This window comes from Helobdella robusta (genome assembly GCF_000326865.2).
Source record: "Helobdella robusta unplaced genomic scaffold HELROscaffold_4, whole genome shotgun sequence".
In the NCBI taxonomy this organism is placed as follows: Eukaryota; Metazoa; Annelida; class Clitellata; order Rhynchobdellida; family Glossiphoniidae; genus Helobdella; species Helobdella robusta.
The window spans coordinates 1,448,104-1,471,317 of record NW_008704902.1 but is presented as its reverse complement, the minus strand read 5'-3'; the positions used below and the strand labels follow the sequence as shown (position 1 = coordinate 1,471,317).

General features: G+C 31.4%; 5 protein-coding genes across 5 annotated transcripts; all 5 read left to right on the top strand.

Moving 5' to 3' along the window:
* The first annotated feature begins 9,270 nt into the window (after positions 1-9,270).
* Positions 9,271-10,380, top strand: HELRODRAFT_188889 (hypothetical protein). The gene has a single exon (XM_009024460.1). It carries the CDS (start codon positions 9,604-9,606, stop codon positions 10,189-10,191), a length of 588 nt encoding a protein of 195 aa, XP_009022708.1. The 5' UTR covers positions 9,271-9,603; the 3' UTR covers positions 10,192-10,380.
* A 2,727-nt stretch (positions 10,381-13,107) lies between these two features.
* On the top strand, positions 13,108-14,684 carry HELRODRAFT_162176 (hypothetical protein; the record flags this gene model as incomplete). The annotated part of the gene is made up of 4 exons (XM_009024459.1): positions 13,108-13,135; positions 13,501-13,590; positions 14,071-14,219; positions 14,619-14,684. The coding sequence occupies 4 exons, from the start codon at positions 13,108-13,110 to the stop codon at positions 14,682-14,684; spliced, it is 333 nt and encodes a 110-aa protein (XP_009022707.1).
* Positions 14,685-15,844: 1,160 nt separating this feature from the next.
* Positions 15,845-16,738, top strand: HELRODRAFT_162175 (hypothetical protein; the record flags this gene model as incomplete). Its single annotated transcript, XM_009024458.1, has 1 exon — positions 15,845-16,738. The coding sequence occupies one exon, from the start codon at positions 15,845-15,847 to the stop codon at positions 16,736-16,738; it is 894 nt and encodes a 297-aa protein (XP_009022706.1).
* A 1,947-nt stretch (positions 16,739-18,685) lies between these two features.
* On the top strand, positions 18,686-19,063 carry HELRODRAFT_143023 (hypothetical protein; the record flags this gene model as incomplete). Its single annotated transcript, XM_009024457.1, has 1 exon — positions 18,686-19,063. A coding segment is annotated over one exon (378 nt), but the record flags the coding sequence as incomplete, so codon positions are not given.
* A 780-nt stretch (positions 19,064-19,843) lies between these two features.
* On the top strand, positions 19,844-21,200 carry HELRODRAFT_162173 (hypothetical protein; the record flags this gene model as incomplete). Its single annotated transcript, XM_009024456.1, has 3 exons — positions 19,844-19,871; positions 20,335-20,531; positions 20,970-21,200. The coding sequence occupies 3 exons, from the start codon at positions 19,844-19,846 to the stop codon at positions 21,198-21,200; spliced, it is 456 nt and encodes a 151-aa protein (XP_009022704.1).
* Positions 21,201-23,214: the final 2,014 nt, after the last annotated feature.

Below are 23,214 nucleotides of genomic sequence, written 5' to 3'. Positions count from 1 at the left end.
GTAAATTGAAAAATTATTTATTTCAAAAATGGAAACAAATATAATTATAAAAATTCAAGCAAAAAATACAAATTAATTACTATACGTGATGAAAAAAAGTAACATTAAAAAAGAGAAATTATATTTTGCATACCAGAGTGAACAAACCTTCATTCGCACAGAAATTGAAAAATAATTTTTTCAAAAACAGAAAGATCATCTCCCGTAGAGTAGGTATCAATCAGAAGGTACAAAAATCCAAAAGCACGTGGAATGAACAACACCCACACACCCACACACACACACACCTACATGTGCGTGAATATTACACGTGTGTGTGTATCAATTCGTACTTTATGGGAACATATGTATGGTATTTAAACGCATATATTTGCGTATATACAAATATTTATTTATTTATTTATTACATTAACACGCCAGACTAAATCACGAAATATTTATTTATAAATGTATGAATGAAAAGAAAGAAAAAAACAGAGAGAGAAAGGGAGAAAGAGAAAGAGAGAGACAGAGAGAGAGAGACAGAGAGAGAGAGAGAGACAGAGAGAGAGAGAGAGACAGAGAGAGAGAGAGAGAGAGAGAGAGAGAGAGAACCCATTCATATGTATATCCATCCGCATACGTGTAACTGTGTTCTTATAAGGTTGCATATGTTTATGTTGGACACGTTATGTTGTGTTTACGTATCTGTTAGTTTCTGTGTATGTTGACACACATGTGTAAATACGAAGCGTTATTAATAAATTATTTTAACCGTACCAACACTCTAAAAAAAAGTTTTGCACGGAAAATTTTAAAATAAAAAAATCAATACAAGCATTTTTATAACTTCAAAATAAGAGAAACCCATGGAATAGTTTTTCTGACGTTATCAATACTCTTAGTAGAACATTTCTAGAATAATGGAAAGGAGAACAGGTGAACAAATATTTCTAAAATTAAAGTAAATTAGTCAAGTTACACGGTTCATTACAATTTTCCGCTCGATAGTCGGCAAGTTTACAAGTGGAAAAACAATTGTAGCCGGTCTCTGGTGAATTAAAAAAATTATTTATATGTTTTATTTTGATTAGATTTATATTCTACTTTCATTTCAAATGAGTTTTATTGGATTATAATAAATAAATAAATAAATAATAATGCTATTAAAAAACTGATTATAAAAGACGTTGCTGACGTGGATTAACTCGTAGATTTCACATTCGGAGTAACATAGTAACGTTTGTAGTAACGAAGTAACATTTGTAAGTAGTAACGAAGTAACATTTGTATGTAGTAGCATAGTAACATTTGTTAAAAGAACAAGACTCATTAAAAATGATTTGTTGATTGATTTGTTGAACATTCCAGACTTGGCCGTTATTTAGTTTTGTTTTTATGTGTTAATAAGTTAGTTACACCACTTCAAGAAATTATGAATATACGCTTACGTTTGCATATCTAAATGTATATGGAAGATAATATATGGAAACATATATAACATATTTGTAAACGCATTTGTTCTTATGCAAAATATACACAACAATGCACTTTTGCATTCACCTGTTTTTGTTTATTTCCATACGTAACTGATAACCTCTGTTATCAATTATTATTATTATTTCGATGTAATTTTTTTGAATCAAATCTTGAAAGTAAAAATTTTTCCTGCTCATAAGTTAAAGTGGTGTAAGATTTCAACCAAACAAAAACAGCATTAAATGTCTTATTATAAATATCATAGTGAATTGTATTGTATTATATTGTGAAGTGTATTGACATAACTGATTCATTCAGCTTTTCCTGGAACGCTGCATAAACAATTTGGCAAAAAATGGTTTTCCACCAACCAAGAACCGTAATAATTTTCCATGCTGCGATGACTCAACGAAAGGACTCAATGAACTCCATCCACTCCACAACTTTCTTCTCTCAAACAAAGCACCAAACCCTACCCTATCATAATTAGAAAAAAATCTTTTTTTTTAGAGTTCAACTTCAGAAATGTTAACTTGAGTTCAAATCTTTAAAAGTCAATGTACTCTGTAACAAAGAAGTTGTTTAAAAAATTAATTATCTGATACAAGTTAACAGCATTAATGTTGAATATTAATTATCCGAGTTTAAAATAAGCATTGCATCAATTTCAATTTGAGGTTTAATTGTTTCGTTTTAGAATAATTTTATAAATTTTCCGTCTGTTATAGATGTTAATGCTAGAGGTCTTAATAATTTTTGTAAATTATTAAATTAATTAATAAAATTAATGTACTTTAAAATGAGTGTAGACTTAAATTTTGTTATAATAAATAATAACTAACTGATTTTTTGATTAATCCTTGAAGAATTTTTCATGAATTTTTATTTGATAATATTTGACATTTTTTCAACCAGCGGTTTATAAGCGCACAAAAATTGAATTTTGAAGTTCATGGGAGAGAGTTTATTGGTTGGATTGGAACCTGTTCGTATGATGGTGTGGCAGTAAGTTCTTCAGTCTGACAGCGGGCAAGCACATCATGCTGAACATTTTTGAATACGTTCCAAATGATGAGTGAGTGCTTGTCAAACACGAATATGAAAATTCTGTATTTAATCTTGTCTACGTGTCTGTGTGTGTGTGTGTGTGTGTGTGTGTGTGTTTGTTTATTCGCACGTGAGTATGTGTATTTTTATTAATTAATTAATTCATTCATTCATCCATCCATCCATCCATCCATTCATTCATACATTTACTCATTCATTCATTCATTCATTCATTCATTCATTCATTCATTCATTCATTCATTCATTCATTCATTCATTCATCCATATATTCACTCATTCATTTTTTCAAACTATCTGCTCCTGTTTATTTGTTTGTTAACCAATGATGTAAGCATCATCAACTATACATTAGGTAAGGAGAGAAACTCGTAACTCCATGCATATACAGAGAAACAAGCGGTTGCCAGAGAAAAAAACTAGACTGATTTATTTTTAAAAGGAGGATTTGCAAGATGATATAACTCAACTCTTCATTACATTATTGTATTATATTGTGTGTGTTGTAATGGATTGTGTTGTGTTGTATTGTATTGTGTTGTATTGTATTGTAATATACTGCATTGTATGGTATGGTATTGTGTTGTATTTTATTTTTTGGTATTGTATGATTTTTATAATGTTGTGTTGTATTTTTGTATAGTTCGATTTGTATTATCCTGAAACATCATATTGTAATATACAATTGTCAGGAAATACGCTAGCACTTTATCACCCGACACAAGATTCATTACGTAGATTAACTTTCACAAAAAACATAAAAAATGATATAACGACAATGAGATAAAATTGAGAATGACTTCGTACGTGTTGGTCTGCTGAACATTTGCTACGAAACTAGGGGTAAGAAAGAAAAATTATTTGCGATATGCATCCAAAGTCTATTTCTTGGCTCTGTTGTTTTTGATGTTATGATTTTTCAATCAACATTTTTTTTTCAGTAAATTACAAAATCACCACCAACAACAACATCAGTAACAAAAATATAAAAAAAAATCGGCAGAATCATTGGCAGCCCATAAAAATGTAAAAAAAAATACAATGAAACAAAGAAGAAAATGTATACGTCATATTTTAACTTGTCTTTGCATTTCTTTTTTCTAACGCTACGATTGTAAATAATTTTATGTTTCTTTTATGGCTGCATAAAAACAACCACAAAATGTTATGTTAAAATGCTATTTATGTTTATTGGGATTTTTGTATAAGTATTTTGTGTGTGTGTGTGTTTGTGTGTGTGTATGTATGTGTGTGTATGTATATATGTCTGTATGTATGTATATATGTGTTTATGTGTGTGTGTGTGTGTGTGTGTTTGTGTGATTCTTTAGTAGCTATATCAATATCGAAAAAGATTTGATTCTTATATATACTTTTATATACACTTATATGTACTTTCGTAAACTCTATTTACAAACACACACGTACAAACACATACAAAAACATACAAACACACAAACACATACATATTGCACAGAAATGATAAATTATTTCAAGTATAAGCAAGCATTGAGAATTAACAGAAGAGAGCGATTACAAAGTTATTTCAAGACAATTAATAAACGAAAATAATTGAGAAAAAAATCGCAATACCACAACTAAAAATAGCATACACAAAATACCCTGACAAAATAATACAATTATATAATACAATACAAAACATAGAAGCACACTACGGCAGAAATTATTGTGGAATGATGGATAGATGGATGGATTGGTAGATGGATGGATGGATGAATGGATAGATGGATGGATGGTGTTGTATTTGTATAGTTTTACGTTGAACGTCTCAGTGCTAACTCTCCTCACATATAAAAACATCAACTCATCACTCTCACAGCCCTTTAATACAATTTCGACGAAAAAATATTTCTCTCCTTTTATCATTGAAAGTATCGCATGACAACGCGTCACGCTATAGCGACGTGAAAAATAAAAATTAATTCAATCATTTTTTTCATTATAAATTAAGAAAGGTATGGGTTGATTCTACCATGAATCTTGAACGTATCCAAGGAGAAAAAATATTTTTTTCAACTTGTTTCACGCAGTATGTTTATGTGTGTATGTGTATTTGTTTGTGTATTTTTAATACGTTTGTGTGTGTACATTTGTTTGTGTATTTGTATGCGTATTTGTATGTGTATTTGTATGTGTACCTGTATGTGTGCAAGTGTATTTTTATTTCCTAATACAAACTTTTTTGAAAAATGGTGTTAAAGATACGTCGCATCAACTTAAAACTTTTGTTAAAATAAAGACGTTTCAGGCCTTTTTCAAGTAAATAGCCCATGTATGTAACAAACACATGTAACAAACTTGTTATCTACCTATCTGAGGAAAAATTTATGATAATCTTGTAAGTTTAAAATTGAAGAACTGAAATGATATTTTTAAGAATAAATTCTGTAAATGTCATAAATATCTAGCAGCACATAAAGATGAATAGAGAGATGTGCCAGTTATCGGTGTAATATAAACAAAAGTCTGCATCAGTTTCACATTCTCCCATTTTGTTTCTTTCTTCGTGTGGTTTTTTGACGTTTAATTTAATTCAAATTTTTTTTCAATATTTTTATTGGTTGCAAATGTGGGCAGTGGCAGGTTTTAAGTTTTGTTATTATAAAATCATAAACACGTTGGTGTCGTCTTTGTTGGGGTTGATTGAAATAAACTCTAATTCAAATGAACAACATGCCAATATATGTCAGATCAGTTAGAACATCTCATCATCGTCGTCGACGTCGTCATCATCGCCATCATCAGCGTTTGAAAAATGAGCCGACAATTGAGATGATGGAAACATTTTCAAAACAGTAGCATCACTATCAGGCATTTAAAGGTAAACATTTACTTGCATGTACGTTATTTTCAACGTGTGTTGCATGTGAAGTGTTTGTGTGCGTGGGAAAGTAATGTATGTGTGCGTGTGTGCGTGTTGTGTCCGTGATCTTTCAACTAAATACTCTGGCATGCGTTTCATATACATCAAGTATATCATATATCAAGTTAGCATGTCAGTCATACAGAAAGCTTATTTTCATGTTTGAAAGCACTTCGCATTTCAAATGATTTCTATTAAAAGATGCAAAAACTGGTAAAGATCGTTTGAGGCATCTCAAGGAAGTATGTGTGCTTCCGAAGTTGAGTTGCACGTTTACGTACGACCAGCAGTTCTTAGAAGTGCGTTCAAATTTTGAAGTGCATTTGCAACAACAATAAACATTACGTACTTTAGTTTATATCGTTAGCTTTCTGTATAGCACTCCATCTCTGATAAGAAATATTAGGCAGGAAGGAGAATAGTTATTCCAAATTTTTGTAATTTTTGTAAAAGTATTTTCTTATTATTTGATTGATATATTGAAAAGATTTATTTTCAATTTTTGGTGTTTTATAAAATAATTAATTTTCTGTTCACAAAAAAATGTGAATTCTTTTGGCAAGAAAGAATATTAATAATCTTGCAAAGAAAGATTTTTATCATTTGTTTGATTGTGTGCAACTCAACGAATTGCGGATTGTTTGATTCCTTTCCATGTTGTTGCATTATCTTCTTGCTCATCGGAGTATATTCTTATTTGAGTTGATTTATTTGAAATAAATTAATTCCATGACCGATCTTTTTACAGTGATGTGAGTGCGTGCTTATGTGAAAATGCATGCATGTATGTGTGTTTGTGTGCGTATGTTTGTGTGGCGTTTGTTTGTGTGTGTAAATGTATGTGTTCAATTTTGTGAGCATGCTTTTGTTGATTGACATTTAAACTATGTACATGCACTGCTTAAAAGTCTTAAATAATCAACGTATTTATAGTTTGCAATGCTTTTTGTAATTACAGGCAAATAAGTTGTATTGTACCTACGTGTATAAATGTTTATGATAAATCGAGACAACAAGACTACATTTACATTCGGTTACATCTTGAAGTTGAAAGGAGGAAAAACTTCACGTCACTTCAACTTCACGACGCTTCAAAACAAAAAAAAAACAGAATAGCATCACTTAATGTTTGCTAGCTGATGAATGGCGGTAAAAATAGACAAAATCTCAAAAGCACATAATTCGCACACAAACACATACACACGCGCGCACACAAACACACACACATTAGAAAACAAAAATGTTTTTTCAGGTTTAGATAAAAACTTGGCCTTGTGTGTGATAATAAAGAACCAAGTAAAAAATTAAACCATCTCGAAAAAGACAATGGCTCACTCATTGTGTTTGTATAAGTGCATGTATGTTGCTAACTGTTGTGCGAAGCATGTTCAGTTCAATCATCTTATTTGGTTACTATTACGTAGTTATTTGATTAATAACTTGTTCTACGATATCTTCCGAATGTGCACATCATGCACATATAACGTACAAACAAACAATCACACGCACCGATCCCATTATACAAGGCAAGGCAGCCTGTGTGCCGAAATAAGAACGAACGTAAGTGATGATGCAAGCGTTCTTTGTTGTTAATGTTATTGTTTTGTTGTTGTTCTGTTGGTGTTTTTTATAATTTTTGTTCTAGTTTTGTTTAAACAACAATCTCACCACCACCACCTGTACCGATAGCAACAACAACATGGAAGATGTTATGAAACAAAGCAAAGAACTTGCGTTGATATAACAAGACGAAATGTGATTTATTGGCCAGGGCAAGCAACAAGTCAGCACTTCAAATGTGAATCATCAAATTGAAGGAAGGAGTGTGAAACAAATATGACGACGACTTGCAGGTATTACAGGTAATTATTATTATAAGTTGTATCTATATACACATTTGTATCCCATATAAGCCTTAAATTATTATATTTAAATCAAAAATTGTTTTAAATAAAGTCTTACATAGAATTTTACTTTGTAGTAGCACAACATAACCAGCTAGCTATAACTCAAATTCACTTGAATTATGATGTCTCTCTGTATATAGCAATCTAAGAACGTATGTATGTATGTATATATATATATGTATGCATGTATGTATATAAATATGTATGCATGTATATAAGTACGTCTGTATATTTGTATGTATATCCATCTTTATGCATATTTTTTTCTAACTCACCGAGTACAACGCCATTAAAAAATTACCTGTGAGTAATGCAATCTGATAGTTTAATTTCTTGCCTGTCATAATTGTACTGATGTGAAAACAACGGCTCTCTAGAGGAATATAAACTAAAACCAACAATGAAATAACAACTATCGCTACTACTACTATTGCTATTACAGAAACTGCTGCTGCTGCCGCTACTACTACTAGAGCTATACTACTACTACTACTACTACTACTACTACTACTACTACTACTACTACTACTACTACTACTACTACTACTACTACTACTACTACTACTACTATTAGTGGTAGGTGGGGGTGGTAGGTGCCAGGCGAGCAAAGTCAAAAATGATAGAGTGATGGATGAAATGAAGAAATTAAAAGGATAAAAGAATAACGAATGGATTAAAAAAAGATGAGTGGAACAAAAAAGTGAAAAAACTAAAAGCATGATAGTTAGAATGAAGAAGTGAAATAAAAAGAATAAAAGAGTGTGAGGGATACATGGAGCGAGATTGAAAAAAATAAAAAAATATATTGACAGATGGGAGTGAAAGAATCGAGAAAAATGAAGAAATGGTTGATAGAGTAAACAAAAAGATATAATGATATAATGTCTTATGATATAGTATATGATGATTTAATATTATATTATATGGTGATACTAATTTATCTATCTAAGAGATTGACCATGACCAGTTGAAAATTCAAATGACTGTTGCAAATTATACAATAAATTAACTTTTAGAAGATTAAAAGGCTGACATTTTTAAAGATTTATGAGTTAGTTAGTACGAGCATAAAAAACCTAAATCTATTGTGAGTTGCAATAACAAAAAAAACTGAAAATGAATGGACTAAAGTAACGATGGATAGGAAAGTTGTCGTAGTTAACCACAGGATGATTGATTCGAGTGATGGAACGATAACGTTTGCTATCTTCCGCCTAAATTTATTATATGGGTTTTATTTAATAAAAAGATGTTTTCAGCAAGTTGTTCCAGAAAGTACGATCAATCGGTTAATTAATTAATTAATTAATTAATTTGTATTAATTAATTAATTAATTAAGTTTTAAAATAGTTAATAAGTTTTTAAAATTAATATCGTTGAATTTTCAGACACTGTGCTTAACGTTAAGGGGAAAAGAAATAAAGGTAGGTACTGGGCATTTTGTAAGTACACATATGTAATTGTTACACGTATATATGAGCCTACTTGTAGCTGAGTTTGTTTTTTCAAAATATTTTGCCTGTTAAAAATACAAGAGTATGTGAATGAATATTATAATTATGCATATATATGCATGTATCTGTGTTAATTTATTTATCTGTATATATATGTGTGTGTGTGTGTGTGTGTGCGTGTGTGTGTATGTGTGCGTGTGTGTGCGTGTGTGTGTGCGTGCGTTAATTTTTGAATTTTATTATGTATGTCATACCAAATATGACTGATTATGTGTGTTTATATAAATATATACACACAAATACTCACATATATTTATATTTTCGTACATTCAAACGTTTACACGTGCATGTATATTTATGTTAACGTGTATGCATGTATATGGAGCGTTGACGAATAATATGGAAATATTAAGTTTGCAGTTTTGCATGGTAGGTGAGGAAAGTTATCCATACATGGGAATTGAGTGCTGATACAAATGCAGTTTGTTCGTTCGTTCGTTTGTTGTTTTCAAATTGGTTTAGTTAGGAAAGGTTTGGTGCAAAAAAATAGCACTGTAATGTGAGTTTTTAAAAATTATTTCAAATAAAAATGTAATAAATGTTAATGAATCTAACAATGCCAATGCTTAAACTCGCAGTTGTACTAACAACATTTTTCAAATTTAGAAAATCACAAATACGAAATTGTGATATTGATGCTGTGAATCAATAATTTGCCATTATAAAATGGAATATTAACATAAAACAAACTGTCAACAACTTGTAAAACAATTGCAACTCCGGACTAAACCAATTAGTTAGTTGCTCGTCAGCATCCAACAACTCACACACACCATGTCGTCGGATTCCAAGAAACAAGGATTTTTCTCAAAATTGTTCAGTTCGTCAAAAGATAGTTCAGAGAAAAAGAAATCTCGCTCGTCATCGTCATCATCTTCGCATCCATCGAGCCCCTCCACACCAGCCACAAATGAATGCTCTTCATCTTCCTCACGACCACAGTTTCAACAAGCGCCACAGCAGCAGCAACCTCAGCGACAACATAAGAAGCGCAACTTGAGTCGCAAAAAAACAAATCGCAATCAAACGTCGTCAATGCAACATCAGCCGATGAGTAAGGTCGACGTGTCGAAACCTCTGGAATTCCCAGCCACTCCAGAAACCATTCTCGCCTACCACAAGAAAAGACCAATCCTGTCGAAGAACGAGGAATGGCTCATCGTGGAGCTGAACGAATTCGAATGTTTGGTGGAGAGCATGGACATTGTGCGGACCATCGCTGAACATTCAAAGTTCTTCGAAGTGGAACCGGATGATCTATGGCAGGAATTCTTTGAATTTGTGGAGGATCTGTCTAGTTACGATGACATCATCAATTTCGATGTCTGGCAGGAATTCAGGGATCAAAAATATCCGTGTTGATTCGTGGAGCGTGTTGAACATTAAGTCAATTATATTGCTAACATTTTACGCTACTAACAATCCTATCAAACTAGCATTGTTAGAGTAATATTTTAAAAAATTTTATTGAACTTCATCTTGGTTCAAGAAGTTGCGGCATAAATGTAAATGATTCACATAAATTGTAATAGAATTACAAATATACTTATATTAAATGTTTCCCTCAACGATCAAGCAATTAACTTTATAGTATAATTGAATTTTTTTTATAACACCAACAGCCCACATTATTACAAGTTATCCACGCCTGGAAGGTATCTTTAAAACGTTTGATTGGTTGAAAATATTTGGCCGTTAAACTACCCCTTCAGTGAAAGTTTATTTTCCCATTAGGATAGGGGATATTTTCATTTATTTTCCCATTAGGATAGGGAGAGAGGTGATTAAGTCAATTTTAGCTTTACATTTCGTTTGCAGTTGCTAACTAATTACCATCCATACCATACCTTAAAGCGAAAATGAAAACTATATGTAAGAGCTACTCGATCATTGTACATTAACAATAACATAATATGAATGGTATTATTCTTATTATATTGTACTATATTATTATCCTGTACACAAATCTTTGCAAATCGGAACACTACGTACCTTTCAACATTTGAATTCATTCTATTAAATCTATATTTATTATATTGTTGTTTCAATAGTTTTTCTGCGAAATTTATTTAACACTGGTGAACTAACTGAGCATTGAAATAATTTTCGAATTTGTAATCTAACTGATAGTTTTTGTGGCCTTATTAAAATGTTGAAGTTTCATTAAAAATATAATATTAATTCTACACTAGGTTTTTGAAAAGCATTCACCCCACATGTAATTTTGTGTTCAGGTTAATTGGCATTACATTATTCTGGGATACAATTTTTGAAGATCATTCAGACAAAAAATAGTAAAAATCGTGTAATAAACGTTACTAAGTTTGAAATGAACAACAACAAATGATTTTTTAAATAATAAAACTGTTTGAATAATTTTTGTGATTATTTTCATGATCGATTCAGGGGTTTTTATTTGCTTACGAACAATTATGACGGCTCAGCAACAAGTTTTAAAGGTGAAGATTTGGTTTGCCTTTCATGAAAATGATAAATAAATGTAGGGCTTTATAGAAAGTGCGCATAATACGAATGAATTTACTAACGGTGCTGAAGAAAGAACATAAGTCGGAATTATAAATTTTATTTTATTAGAAGTCTTGACACAGTCTTCGACACGTCAATCGAAACTGTTTTTATATTCTACGTCAGGGGTAGGCAAACTTTTTGATGTGAGGGCCGCATTGAGAACTACTTTTCCTTTGAAGGGTCGCATATGTGCTTAAATAGCTAATTTTTTCGACCCGGGGAAGAATTTTTTAAGATTTGTGACTCCTTTTTTTGGTCATAATGTCTGGCTGACGACCTTTTTTGGCAAACAAGGCCCGCGGGCCGCATAAAATAGCGTGGCCCGCGGGCCGTAGTTTGCTCACCCCTGTTCTACGACGTAATCCTTATTTGTTTATTGTTCAGTAAAGATAGTTAACGCCGGTAAAACATCAGTGCAAGTATTTTAGCCTTCATCTATTGCCCATCCTATGTGCACCTTAAACTAAATGAACGCTTGGACATTATTTGTTTATTATTTGCACTTGTTACTTTTTACTTGATACTTTGTACAAAATATCTAAAATAAAAATAAATAAAAAATTCCAGTGGCTCGTACCTATTTTCCTTCAAAGTAAATTTTATTTAAAGAAAATTCAACAATGATACATTGTACAGCGTAAACATTTGCATAAAATAAAAACGTTACAAAATTGTGAAATGTACGAGTTCACAGGCTGGGGTTTATTGGTGTGGAGCTTGAGGTGCCGCCTAGCTCTACCTCCTTTCTATTCTACCCCATCAACGTCGGCTTCCTCGCCGTAACGAGGTGGCCTTGATGTTGTTGCTTCTGCCAGAAATCGGTTGATTGTTGTGCGAGGGTTGCTGTTGCAGTCGAACGTGGAGGAACGAGGCGGCTTTCGAATCAAATGCTGTCCAACAACTACTTTTTTCGGTTGATATTTCCGGTATATATATATATATATATATATATATATATATATATATATATATGTGTGTGTGTGTGTGTGTATATATATATTTGATTTATATACAAACATTTTCAAAAGTTTTAAAGGCGGCAAAATTCACAAATTTTTGAAAATTTTTTTTTTTTCATTTTTGTTCATTCATTCAATTGCAAGGTGTCGCTAGGAGTCCTACCCGTGCCCATGGATAGGATATACATTATTATAAATATAGATATTATATCCATGGTTCCATCCTAACATTTTATCAAAAATCAAATGTCAATTTGCAAACAATAATCATTGTATCTTAATGACCAATATTTAAATTTTTTTAATCTTATTGACTAGCGAGCATAATTTGAACAGCCTAAATCCTGTATGTACCGGTTGATGTTAGCGCGGCGAACAAGTTTCAATGTTATCCTTCTTAATTTCTTTAGCTTTCTAACATTCTGAAAACAAAACGTTAAAATCTATTATTTTTGAGTTGAGCATTGTAATATCTTTGTTGAAACTCGCGTAAATAAACGATAAACATGCATACATTTTTAAAGTAAATGTAGCAAAATAATCAAAATCTTCAAATTATATTTCTTTGTGATGAATCAAAACATAGGTGATGTGTGCATGGTCCAACCCAACGGATTCTTAATTAAATTGTCAGAATTCTTCAAAATTTTCAATCAGACAACACCTTTTATGAAGAAGATTGAGTAAATATATATATATATATACATATATATATATATATATATATATATATATAATATATATATATATATATAATTAATATAGTACTAATATCTCCATCATCTTCTCAATGGGAGCTGAAGGATCAAAAGAGAAAAGTAATCCCTTGTCTAGATTAAAATAAATTTCCTTATTAAATAAACATTTTATTAAATTATAAAATACTTGAAAAATTCTTCATAAAAATCTAAATTTTAAGAATATTTAGATATATAACAATTTCGTTGATGATTTTGTTTTTAAAGAACTTCAAAACTTTATTAATTTATTTGGATAAATTCTGTGATATAATAATTGAAATTTGATTAATATTAACAATATTTGGTCAAATTTTGTTACAATTTTAAAAATATTAAAATTTTTCAAAAATAAATTCTACTTAGATGGGGTTTGTACAGCTTCATTTTTTAAATGTTATTTTTTTACTTTAAAATTACATTTTTATTCCACAATATTTTATCAGAAAAGGAGAAACATGATAAGAAGAAAGGCGGTAATGAAAAAGACGACAAAAAGGGTAAAAAAAATGAAAAATCCAAAAACCCCAACCAAGGTGCATTTCTTGTATATTCATAAACGGCAGTTGTAAATATTAATTAGCTGTTATTCATGAAAGACTTTCTTGACATTTATTTGTCCAAAGCATTTTTCTTCAGCTAAGATTATCAGCAGAATATTTTAAATTATGCGTGTGATATCATAATTATCATAATATATTATAATTTATTTATTCATGATTATGTTGTTTATTGAAATATCTTTATTTTTTTCCTGTTTAACACGAAGCTAAATAATAATAATAATAAGAATAAGAATAATAAAAAAAATAATAATAATAACAATAATAACCTATAACAATCCTTTATACAAAGATTGAAAATATATCGAATTGAACAATATAACGCCGAACTAACGCTAAAACATTCAATCGCTCACTGGATCCATACAATTTAAAGTGCATTTTTAAATGACTCCTAATTTATCTCACAATTTTCAAACGACCACATTTCAATTTTTGCTTCCTCTTTATAAGGGAAAGTAGGAGCTACCAGTTGTGACTTAAAAGTTCATCAGTTAGAAGCAGAGTTGCTCGTAAACTTCAACACGTCCTTTTCTGGATTCTTCCTTGAAATTCCGTCCATCTCGATAACTGAATCCACAAGAAGGGAAATGATGGAGAAGGTCAGATCAGACAACAAACGGAAAATGGTCTTCACTCGCCCCTTTACTGATCGGTCGAAGGGATTCATACGGTTTTTCTGAGGGCGACACACTTCTCAGATGTTATATTGTACAGTTTTTGAAAATTTATAGAGAAATTATATAAGTTGCTTTTGAAATACCGTAATCTTTATATTTCTTTTGTGTGCAAGTTCGTTCGTTCGTTCGGCCGTCATTTTTAATATTTCAGTTATTTTTCACTATCATAATTTATTGAGTAAAAAGCTTTTTACAAATGACCCAAAAGTAAACTTAAGTTTCCGTTACCTCGATGTTACGTTCACTTTTGGGTCAATAGCTAACCTGGACCTCAATGCTTTTTATCTGGCTGTTTTGTAAGTAAATATCAAATGCATCCAGAGACCTACAAAAATTGGAGGTTTGAATGGAATTTCCATTGCCAATTCAGCTTTCGTGAATAATTGATGGCAATAATTTATTACCAACTCCAACAATATCAATAACTTAAAATAAATTAGAACAAAAACATTATAAATAATTATAAATAAAACTATTTTTAACATAACGAAACGCCAAATTTGTCAACTATTTTAAACAAAAAAGCATTCTTCCACATTTAAACGCCGGTACAGACCACTTACTAGAGCAACATAAAACAGACTTAACTAGTTAACTGGTGTTTTACTAACCCACCACTTAAATTACTTTGGTTTTCTAAATAAATAAATGAAATTTGCAATACATTTGAAAACCGAAGGATTACCCAAGCAAGCAAACGCAAAATTAAGTGGCCCTTCAAAATCCAATAATAAAAACAAGCTTACATCCAGGAAGGCTGGTGCTGACATGCATCCCCCAACAAAACACGAAAGAACAAAATATTTAAGATTCTGCGCAAATTATTTTAGCTCTAATTTTCTAATCAAGTATTTACAAAATTAATTGAGAATTTTCAAAACAGATCATAAATTTTAATCTTTACTATTTATAAAATTTATCCCCAACCACCAAATTCTGGACCGAATAAAGTTTCCTAAAAGTGTAATATCGTTTCAAAACCAAAGATATGCTATCGCAAATCAATGTTTGTGGTGAAACACGCATAAAGTAAACAATAAATGCACGCCTGTTTGTGAATTTACGAACTAAAATAGCTCTGTGTTTTTTGTTTAACCACTTTGACTGACAGATCAGACGTAAAATTTTTTTATAATAGCAGCCATGCTTTTTTATAAATTCATACAAAAACAGTTTCTGACAATTTTTTTGCACTTTTTCCAAGCTCAAAATTTGTTCGCATGTGGTAACACATGTTTGATATTTTTTCAAAATTTCAAATTTAGTAATTTATTCGCATACGGCAAAAACTCACATTACCAAAGATCTATCATTATAAAAAAAAAGCAACAACATTACCAACAACAACTGTATAGCAAGGTACAATAAATCAGTTATATTTTTAACAGAAATGGATGTAAAATAATGTACCAAACTCATATTTATTATTTAATTTAACGTCACAATCGATAACAAAAACAAACAACAGCAATAATAGTATTTTATTTTGTTGATAAAAATAAAAATAGTTAAATAATCGTATTTCTGTAAGAAAGACTATAAAACAAATGTTACCTCAACAATGTGATGGCCCAGTAGTACCAATACATAATTTCAATTTGCGTGAGGCGGCCCAGTGTTTCACGACGGTATGTAATTTCAACGCTGAGGAACATTGTCACAGCAACTACGATGTTTGTTGCCCTCAGCAGCTTGCATTGAATCGCTGCTGCTGCTGTTACGATGATTGCAACTGCTGCTTGATGGTGCCTTGTACGTGTTCTCCGACAATGCCGTCTGAACGTCTCAATACAAACCATCAAATCATTTTAAACGCACGTTCGAAACTGCCAAGTTATGCCGATATCACAAGTTCTTTAGTGAATTTAGACTTGTACGAAGATTTGATATCAAGAAGCAGATCTTCTTTATCTCATTTACAACTTAGCAGCTGTAGTGACCTTCCGAGACGTGTTGCTGATGATTGTGATATCAAGCAAAGTTTAAGACATGCAATTGACCAATGCAGTTCAAATAAAAAAATTCAATTCAACGAACTGGATAACCTCATCAGTGCAAGTCGGTTTTCCCCCCCAAAAAAAGAAATAAAATTTGACAAATGTGTTGAAAGCTACGATCTGTGTGAGAATCCAATGCCTCCTCGAATCCAACGTAACTTGAGCTTAGTGCAGAATCTCCTGAACAAACGAGTGGCCAGTGGCGAGGAATGCATTCCTTGCCGCGACAGACGAAGCACGCTTAGTCAATGCGTTCTCAAAAGTAAGATGTACCAATCAAAGTTGAAAAGTTGTGCGGAAAACTCGACGAACGGCGATGAGGTTTGCTACAAAATTACCAGCAGAGCAGGCGACGGTGGCGCGTCTATGAGCATGAGGAATTATAAGACGGTTTGCGACGACGATAAAATTACCTTCAAATTCAACGAAAATTCACAATTTTAATAAAAAACAACTTTTATCTTATTTAATGTTTAAAAATTACAATTAAAGTTTAAGTCGAATAACTTATTATTTAAAATACAATTCAACGAAACCGTTTCAAATTTTTTTCATTAAGAAGCAGTTTATTTACATGAAAACTTGTTTCAGATTAAATTCATTACTACAAATATAAAATCTTTTAAAAAATCAGTAAGGTGATGAAATATTAACTTTTATAAAGTGAGAAAATAATTAATCGGGCTACAAACATTCAGAAGTGAAAAAATGTTTTAATTTTTAAACAGAGTTGATATTGGTAGTTAATTATCGAAGTTTCAATAAATGAAACCGCCACAGGTGCGGCTTTATCGTGCGATGCATGGATGTAGTGAGCTGTTATGATGACAAGGAATAATCATCAGTCATCCAATGCGTTTTTGCATCGGCGACGGGTTGAATTGGAATCTTTCCTCTATTCCATTTGCTGTTGGTCTGCTTCCATCTGCTGTTGTTTATATTCTGTCATCAATTTTGATGCTTTTTTGTTCTCCTCCTTTTCTAATTACGTAACTGCAATCTTGTGTCATGTTTCCTTCTCGCTAGTTTCCGTACTTTTTTGGTAACTTTTTTAGTTATTTTCAAATATTGTTTTTGTCTATTTTATTATTGTCCATTCTTTAGGATCATATGTTGAGATTGGTTATATTGATGATTAGATAAAGTACTTTCTTGAATATAAGATGAACATTTTGCTTTTCTAAATGTATTATTATTAAAAAATTGCATTATCAATTTTTTTACATGCAAACTAACAACCTACTACTTTTGTCCGCTCTTATCATAGTACCCAAATGTGTTAAAGATTGACTTGTGTTCTATTTTTATAATTTATCGTTCATATGATTTAAATACGGACAAGCAAAACACATTACAACACATAATACATTACAACAACGTTAAATATGTATAGGAAGCTAATTAAAATGGTTTGAATTTCGTCTTGCTTTTTTAAAAATAAAACGTCACTAAAATTTTTTTTAAATTTTGTTATTTTATTTATTTTTGTTTATATTTTTACAATTTCGAACAAAAATTTGTAAATTTTTCTTGATTAACATCTAAAATGGGAAGCGGTGGAAAGAAGAAGAAAGAGAATAAGGGCGGCACGGATGACAAAAAGGAGAAGGGAGAAAAGAAAGAAAAAAGCGGTAAGAAAGGAGATAAAAAGGATAACAGTGATGAGAAAGAGGTTTGCTACAAGCAGATGAAAGTCAAACTTCTCATACATTATGATGAGTGCTTTAATTGCACCGTCGCTGAAATCATGGAGGTTTTGTTTCTTTGTCATTTCTTTGAATTTATTATCTAGGTTCTCATTGAAATACTTTTTTTAATTTAAATTTTAATTGGCTAATAATTAAGTAGAATATATTAGATATTACGTAATAAAATGAACATTTTAACTATAGGCACACTCATAATTAAATATTTGTTTAAGATAGGCAGAAGTGGTTTACAAAAATTGTTTGAAATATATCTACTTTATAAATATTTATTATATATATTATTAATACTAATATAATTTTTATTGATCCTATCGTAAAAAACCATTTTGAAATCATCAACTTTTAAATTCTTCATTAATCAAAGACGCATATAATTAACGTTTAAAGATGATAATATTTTTCATCATTCTGCGTTTAATGACAAAAATGTGAAATTTACTGACTGTTGAATGTTTCATTCAAGACCGAGATGGCAGACATAGAGGGCAACGAAATCAACTACCGACTCTACAATGGGGATCATCCGAAGTACGCCGCAGCTTGCGCAGGTGGCTGTACCGATCCATGTGGCAATAATTCTTGTCCTTTCAAAAAAAACGCTGATTCATGTGGCCCGAGTGGAAGTAATAACGGTCTTGGTGTAAGAGGTACGTGTGGAAGTAATCACGATGCTGATCAAAGAGGTCCGAGTGGAATTAATTACGATGTGGGTCCAAGAGGTCCGAGTGGCATTAATTACGATGGGGGTCCAAGAGGTCTGAGTGGAATTAATTACGACGGAGGTCCAAGAGGTCCATATAGAAGTAATTACGATGGTGGTCCAAGAGGTCCGTGTGGAAGCATTTACGATGGGGCTCCAATAGGGCCGAATGGAAGTAATTACGATGGGGGTCCAAGAGGTCCGTGTGGAAGTAATTACGATGGGGGTCCAAGAGGTCCGTGTGGAAGTAATTACGATGGGGGTCCAAGAGGTCCGTGTGGAAGCGATTGTGGTTATGGACCAAGAGGTCCGTGTGGAAGCGATTGTGGTTATGGAGCAAGAGGTCCGTATGGAAGCGATTGTGGTTATGGACCAAGGGGTCAGTGTGGAAGCGAATTTGGATTTTGTCCTACTTGTAGTTGGTGCAGTATTTCTGATGGTGGTCCTGGGTGTGAAACGGCCAGCGGCTCCAGAAATCCTTGTAATGATAACTCTCTCCTTATGTTGGATTATTATTGAATAAATAATTTTGTTTGTATATATAATATATGCACAATGTTTCAACAAGTTTCTATCGCTACCAACTTTTTATTGGAACATATCTGAGAAATAACCAGAGAATTATCATTCCATTATCACCAACAGTGCTTGCCAGTTGCTTAATTTAGGCCTATTCAATTTTAGAAGACTTTTTGAAAAACGTATTTATGCAATATTTCAATTATATTGTGTTTCGTATTAAACCTCAAAAGAAAATATTACTATAGCTTTTTAGATTTCTATCAAACCTATAATTAAATTTTTTAAATATTTTAAACGAATAAAAAAATATTTTGATTGAATAAATAGTAAACTTGAAAAATAATGCGAAATATATGTGAACAGCGTTTAAACTTCCTCGTCCTAAAAAAATATTATTTGGCGGTAACTTTGATGTCATCAGACGATTTGTAAACATTAATTAATTACAACATTGTTAACAAATTTTATGCTAATCAGTATTATAAATTCTTTAAAGCATGAGCTAGCACTGGTCACATTACGATACCTTTCGATAATATCAAAAAACAGCTTTTTAAAATTGAAATTATCTTTTTCAAATTTTACATAAAATATCCCGCTAAATATTCTTTATTATAAATGGGAAAAGGAGGAAAGCCTAAGAAAGGTTTTTGAAATATTCAATTTTGTAAATTATCGCAAAAAAGATCGCGAGAGTTACTTAACGCAACATCATTAATCAATGTAATAATTGTCACTAGCCGAGCCATTCCGAACAGTCAGTCCGCTTGAGATTTACTGCTCAAACATTATCATATTTAAATATTCATTTTTGCATGGAGATCGTTTGGCGGCCGGAAAGGTCAGACGAACGCTCCATACTCTAAGATTCCTCTAACAATTTTCCTCACATTTTTCACGTTTTCTAACGCTAAACATTTAATCGCACGATGATGGTATTTATCACAGTTGTTATTAAATTAATCGACAAAGTTGATAATGTTATTCTGCAGTTTTAAGATAATTTATTTATAATATAATAAAGTATTAATATTATTATTAATTATAAAATTATAAATTATATTATTATAAAATTATGTGATTATTGAATTCTTATGTACAACACAAAGATGGAAAAAGTAATAAAAAGGGTACAAAAGATAAGGAAGAAAAACCAAAGGGTGATAAGAAGAAGAGTGGTGAAGATGGAGAAAGTGCAAGAGAGATTTGCGATTTCGACGGCTGCAAGTGTTACAATCAACTTAAAGTTATCCTGCTCTTCACCTTTGACGAAGAACTCAAATGCGCGGTCAGTGAAATTTGTCAAGTAAGTTTCAGGAAAAGAATTATTTTTATTCGCTACTCGGTGGTCCTTTATTGTGCTTTCGTGTTGTATTACCAAGTGTTGTTTGCGTGTGTGTGTGTGAGTGTGTGTGTGTGTGATGTGTGTAATCTTGATTTAAAATGCACATTAACTGTCATGAATGGCATGTCTTCCTCGGCTCCCAATGCGGGCTGACAGTTTCGAAAGCTGTCTGCATAAGGGTTAAAAACTTTTAAGCACATAAAAAAAACATGTATGGACGTTGCGCGATAGGAACGTGTGTGCCACACTTTCGGCGACGCAGAAAGTCAAATTGCATCTGAGGGGTGGAGAAATTGCTAGAAAACTATTTCACAAAACCATGATTTCAAAATTTTACAATAATAGATGCAAACTAGTATAAAGTTTAATAATAATGAACGATATTTATTGTATAAACAGATTCAATTATTAGAAGCCCTAGGTTCAGAGATCAACGCTCGTCTGTTTGGTACTCCTTGCTGCGCAGGGACAAAAAAATGTTGCAAGGGAAAGGGATATAGTAGAGGTGCTGGTTTTGGTGTTAATGGTGGTCTTGGTAGTGTTGGTGGTGGAGGTGTTAGTGGTGGTTTCGGTGGTGTTGGTGGTTTTGACGCTGATTATGATGGCGGTGCTTTTTACGAAAGCCTTTAAAACTCTGTTTGACGACTAATGAAATATTTTGTCGATGTACTCAGCATCAAATTATAATTTTTTTCAAAATATAATGAAATGAAATGATTGTCTATTTTTCATTATTTGACTAAAAGTAAACAAACAAAAAGTTGCAAGTAGTTTCAAGTCATTGATGTTAAGCCATCGTTCGAGACATATATCAAAATCAGATCAAATCACTTTTATTCAATCAAACAAAACAAAAAAGCATGAATGATCCGGAGACCAAAAAAAGAAAATTAATTCTTGTGGGCTCGGCCACCGTGCAAATCAAAATAGCTTCTCAATGATAACACATCGAGAATAAATTAGAATAAGGATAAAATAAAATTGTCAATAGGAGAAAAATGTATCAATGTTAATAAAATATATATTTACATATAAACAAAAAAAACACATATATATATACACATATATACATACATATATATACATAGTGATGGGTAGTTACTAACTACAAATAGTTAACTAGTAGATAATAACTACTAACTAACAGTTAAAAAGTAGTTAATAATTATTTTATTTTGAATAGTTTTGTTAACTACTAGTTGAAAATTTTTAGTAGTTAGTAACTATTATAGCTAACTATTTTTAAACATATTTTTCCTCAGAATAATTTTTTTAATTGCACATCCCTATTTTCAAATTTGTTTATTAGTTTCCGCGTCAACGCCATTTCTTTTGTATGCAAAATTTCTTTATGAATACAAAAATGAATACAAAACATTAATACAAAATTTATTGACAGATTGTGAATGAAACAACAGGTACAGTCCATATAATTAGAATAAAGCCATATTAAGAACAAAGAAAACTAAGAGAATACAAGTTATATATTTATTTACATTACGCGCAGATTGCAAACCAGTGAGTCCTGTACCTTCATCTTCTAAAGAAAGCGAACCTTAGCAAATAAATAGTGACAATTTGTATGATTAACTCGAAAATAATCAAAATTTTTCGGATCATATGTTGGCTGATAAACTCAAGTTACTTGGCTAACCCATCTAAGAATATTGAAAGTTTATTTTCCTATCCATCAGTATGTGTAAGTTACATTAAACTAAATTCAACATTACCTAGCTCTGGAGTGGTCGAGCGTCTTTTCAGTGTTGCTGGACAAATTCTAACTGATAAACGCTGTAGACTGTCTGATGATCATACCAATAAAATGATTTTTTGAGAGATCATCTTAACCCTGCGATGACGGCAATTTTTTTCATCCACTGAAGACGAATGGGGTAGATTTCTACCCCAAGGTTAAATCTGATGATAACAACAAATAATGATGACACAAAATAAATTTTATCATGCAAATAAAACACGTTTGGTGAATAACAACAATTTTAATGAACAAAACAATATAATAATTTGTTTTTATTGTTACAAAAAATTTATTTAATTTTTTAACACAAAAAGTGAATGTAATTTGTTCAATTTGTAGAACAATTCCTACATATCATAAAAACATGATCTCTACATGTTGGTTTGTTGCACTTTGAACATTTTAGTGCTGTTTTCTTATCCTTTATTCTAGGACAAGCATGACATCTGCCGGATTTGCTGAGTATAGCAGGAATCTTTGTCTCTACCAAGTCATCCTTGTGGCCAAAGTTAATCATACTCTGTGAAAAAAATTAAATAATTTTAATATTGCAAATATATCAGACTTGTCTCAAAAATTTACTTCTCCAAGTTCCAGCAGAAATAATCTTCTTTTATGTGATTTGTTAACATTCCAGTCAGGATTCAACAAAATCCATACTATATAGGCATTTAAAGCACTTATGTCTAACATATTACTGAAAACTGCCATTGGCCATCTTCTAGTCATTCTTTTAGTTGTGTACAGCCTTAACATTTGATCTGATGTGTCAACTCCACCTTTGGTTGAATTATAATCTAAAATCATAATTGGCTTTTTTGTACTGGATGTGTTGTCTAGGTCACATTGTGTATGCATACTGCTCATCAAAGTTACAACTTTTCCTTT